Consider the following 2,438-nt stretch of genomic DNA (forward strand, 5'->3'; position numbering starts at 1 on the left):
CCCATTTCTTTTTTCCATCTCTCCCATTCTTCCTTTCCATCTCCTTCCTTCCCTCCCCATTTCCCATTTTTTCTCTCTCTCTCTCTCCCATCTCTTCTCTTCCTCTCTCCAATTCCTCCTCCCCCAATCCCTCACATCCCTTCTCTCTATCTCTGTCCTATTCCTCTTCTACAGCTCTCTTTTCTCTCCATCTTCTCTCCATCCCATCCCATAATTCCCATCCCATCCCATCCCATCCCATCCCATCCCATCCCATCCCATAATTCCCATCCCATAATTCCCATCCCATCCCACCATTCTCCCTCTCTCCCTCCCCCTTCTCCCCTCACTCCCATCCCCACACGGATCCCTCACCATTCCCGGTGTCCCCCCACCATCGTTCCCAGTTTGTCCCATCTCTCACCGCAGTGCCACCCCAGTGTCCCCTCTCACTGTGATGTCCCCACCCTGCCAGTGTCCTCTATCACCGTGGTGTCCCCCAACCATCCCTGGTGTCCCCTCTCACCACAATGTCCCCCGGTGTCCCCTGTCCCCCTTCCTGTCCCCTCTTACCATGATGTCCCCATGCTCCCAGTGTCCCCTGTCACTGTGATGTCCCCCTGGTGTCCCCTGTCACTGCGATGTCCCCGCGGTGTCCCCTGTCACTGTGATGTCCCCGCGCTGTCCCCAGGTCACCTGGAGGTGCTGAAGCTGCTGGTGGCGCGCGGCGCTGACGTGATGTGCAAGGACAAGCGCGGGTACACGCTGCTGCACACGGCGGCCGCCAGCGGCCAGATCGACGTGGTGCGACACCTGCTGCGCCTGGGCGTGGAGGTGCGAGAGACCCCCGGGGTGGGGAGAGACCCCCGGGGTGGGCATGGAGGTGGGAGAGACCCCCGGGGTGGGGAGAGACCCCCGGGGTGGGGAGAGACCTGGGGTGGGTGTGGAGGTGGGAGAGACCCCCGGGTGGGCTGGGAGAGAGCCCTGGGTGGGGAGACCCCTGGGGTAGCTGAGAGAGACCCCCGGGTAGGCTTGGGTGGGGAGAGAGACCCCCGGGTGGGGAGAGACTCCTGAGTGGGCTGGGAGAGACCCTGGGGTGGGTGTGGAGACGGGAGAGACCCCCGGGGTGGGAGAGACCCCCGCGTGGGGAGAGACCTGGGATGGGCTGGGAGAGACCTGGGGTGGGCTGGGGGAGAGCCCTGGGTGGGTGTGGAGGTGGGAGAGACCCCGGGGTGACCTGGGAGAGACCCCCGGGTGGGCTGAGAGAGACCCCCAGGGTGGGTGTGGAGACGGGAGAGACCCCGGGATGGGGAGAGACCCCTGGGTGGGCTGGGAGAGAGCCCTGGGTGGGCGTGGAGGTGGTAGAGACCCCGGGGTGGGGAGACCTGGGGTGGGCTGGGAGAGACCCCCGGTGCAGGGGAGAGACCCCCGGTGCAGGGGAGACCCTCAGGGTGGGCGTGGAGAGACCCCCAGGGTGGGCATGGAGGTGGGAGAGACCCCTGGGGTGGGGAGACCCCTGGGTGGGTGTGGAGGCAAGGGGAGACCTCGAGGTGGAGGTGAGACCCCCAGGGTGGAGATGAGACCCCTGGGGTGGAGATGAGACCCTCAGGTTGAAGCTCAGATTCTCGGATTCTGTTGCTCCCAGGAATCAGTGAATCGAATTTCATCACCCTGGGTGGTGTCAGGATCCCTGGGGTGATGGTGACAGGAATTTTGGGTGACTCTCCACTGCCTTTCCCTTCCCCAAATCCCCAAAACCCCAAATCCTCTGGACTTTCTTGGTCCCTAACATCAAGGAACCAAATTCCTTCACCCTTGGTAGTTCAGGATCCTGTGATGGTGACAGAAACCTTGGCTGGGGACAAAATCTCTGGGTGATGGTGAAAGGAACTTCGGGTGCCCTTTCCCCTCCCCAAATCCCCAAAATCCCAAAATCCCCAATCCCATATCCCGCCCCGCAGATCGACGAGCCCAACTCTTTTGGGAACACGGCTCTGCACATCCCCTGGGATCAATGAACCAAATTCTCAGCCTGGGTGGTGTCAGAATCCCTGGGGTGATGGGGACAGGAACCTTGGATGGGGACAGGAACTTAGGGTACCCTTTTTCCCTCCCCAAATCCCTAAAATCCCCAAATCCCCAATCCCATATCCCGCCCCGCAGATCGACGAGCCCAACTCTTTTGGGAACACGGCCCTGCACATCGCCTGCTACATGGGGCAGGACGCGGTGGCCAACGAGCTGGTGAACGTGGGCGCCAACGTCAACCAACCCAACGAGCGCGGCTTCACCCCGCTGCACTTCGCCGCCGTCTCCACCAACGGCGCGCTCTGCCTCGAGATCCTGGTCAACAACGGCGCCGACGTCAACTTCCAGGCATGAGGGGTTTGTGGGGTTGGAGAGATTCCCTGGGATCCAAAAGATTGCCTGGGATTGGGGTTGGAGAGATTCCCTGGGAT

At 62.0% G+C, this 2,438-nt stretch overlaps 1 protein-coding gene across 1 annotated transcript; it reads left to right on the top strand.

Moving 5' to 3' along the window:
• The first annotated feature begins 668 nt into the window (after positions 1 to 668).
• LOC130588435 (serine/threonine-protein phosphatase 6 regulatory ankyrin repeat subunit C-like) lies at positions 669 to 2,362 on the top strand. Its single transcript, XM_057389357.1, has 2 exons — positions 669 to 813; positions 2,143 to 2,362. The coding sequence occupies exons 1-2, from the start codon at positions 718 to 720 to the stop codon at positions 2,359 to 2,361; spliced, it is 315 nt and encodes a 104-aa protein (XP_057245340.1). The 5' UTR covers positions 669 to 717; the 3' UTR covers position 2,362.
• The last annotated feature ends 76 nt before the right edge of the window (positions 2,363 to 2,438 follow it).

The sequence above is a fragment of the Malurus melanocephalus genome, unplaced genomic scaffold (assembly GCF_030028575.1).
Source record: "Malurus melanocephalus ecotype Western Australia unplaced genomic scaffold, MMel_1.1 scaffold_5042, whole genome shotgun sequence".
Taxonomy (NCBI): domain Eukaryota; kingdom Metazoa; phylum Chordata; class Aves; order Passeriformes; family Maluridae; genus Malurus; species Malurus melanocephalus.

What these genes read in the sequence shown, in the direction of transcription:
- LOC130588435 (XM_057389357.1), top strand. Translation starts at nt 718, where the DNA reads ATGTGCAAGGACAAGCGCGGGTACACGCTGCTGCACACGGCGGCCGCC. An exon ending in TGCTGCGCCTGGGCGTGGAG is followed by an intron (nt 814 to 2,142) that starts GTGCGAGAGACC and finishes CCCGCCCCGCAG; the next exon opens with ATCGACGAGCCCAACTCTTT.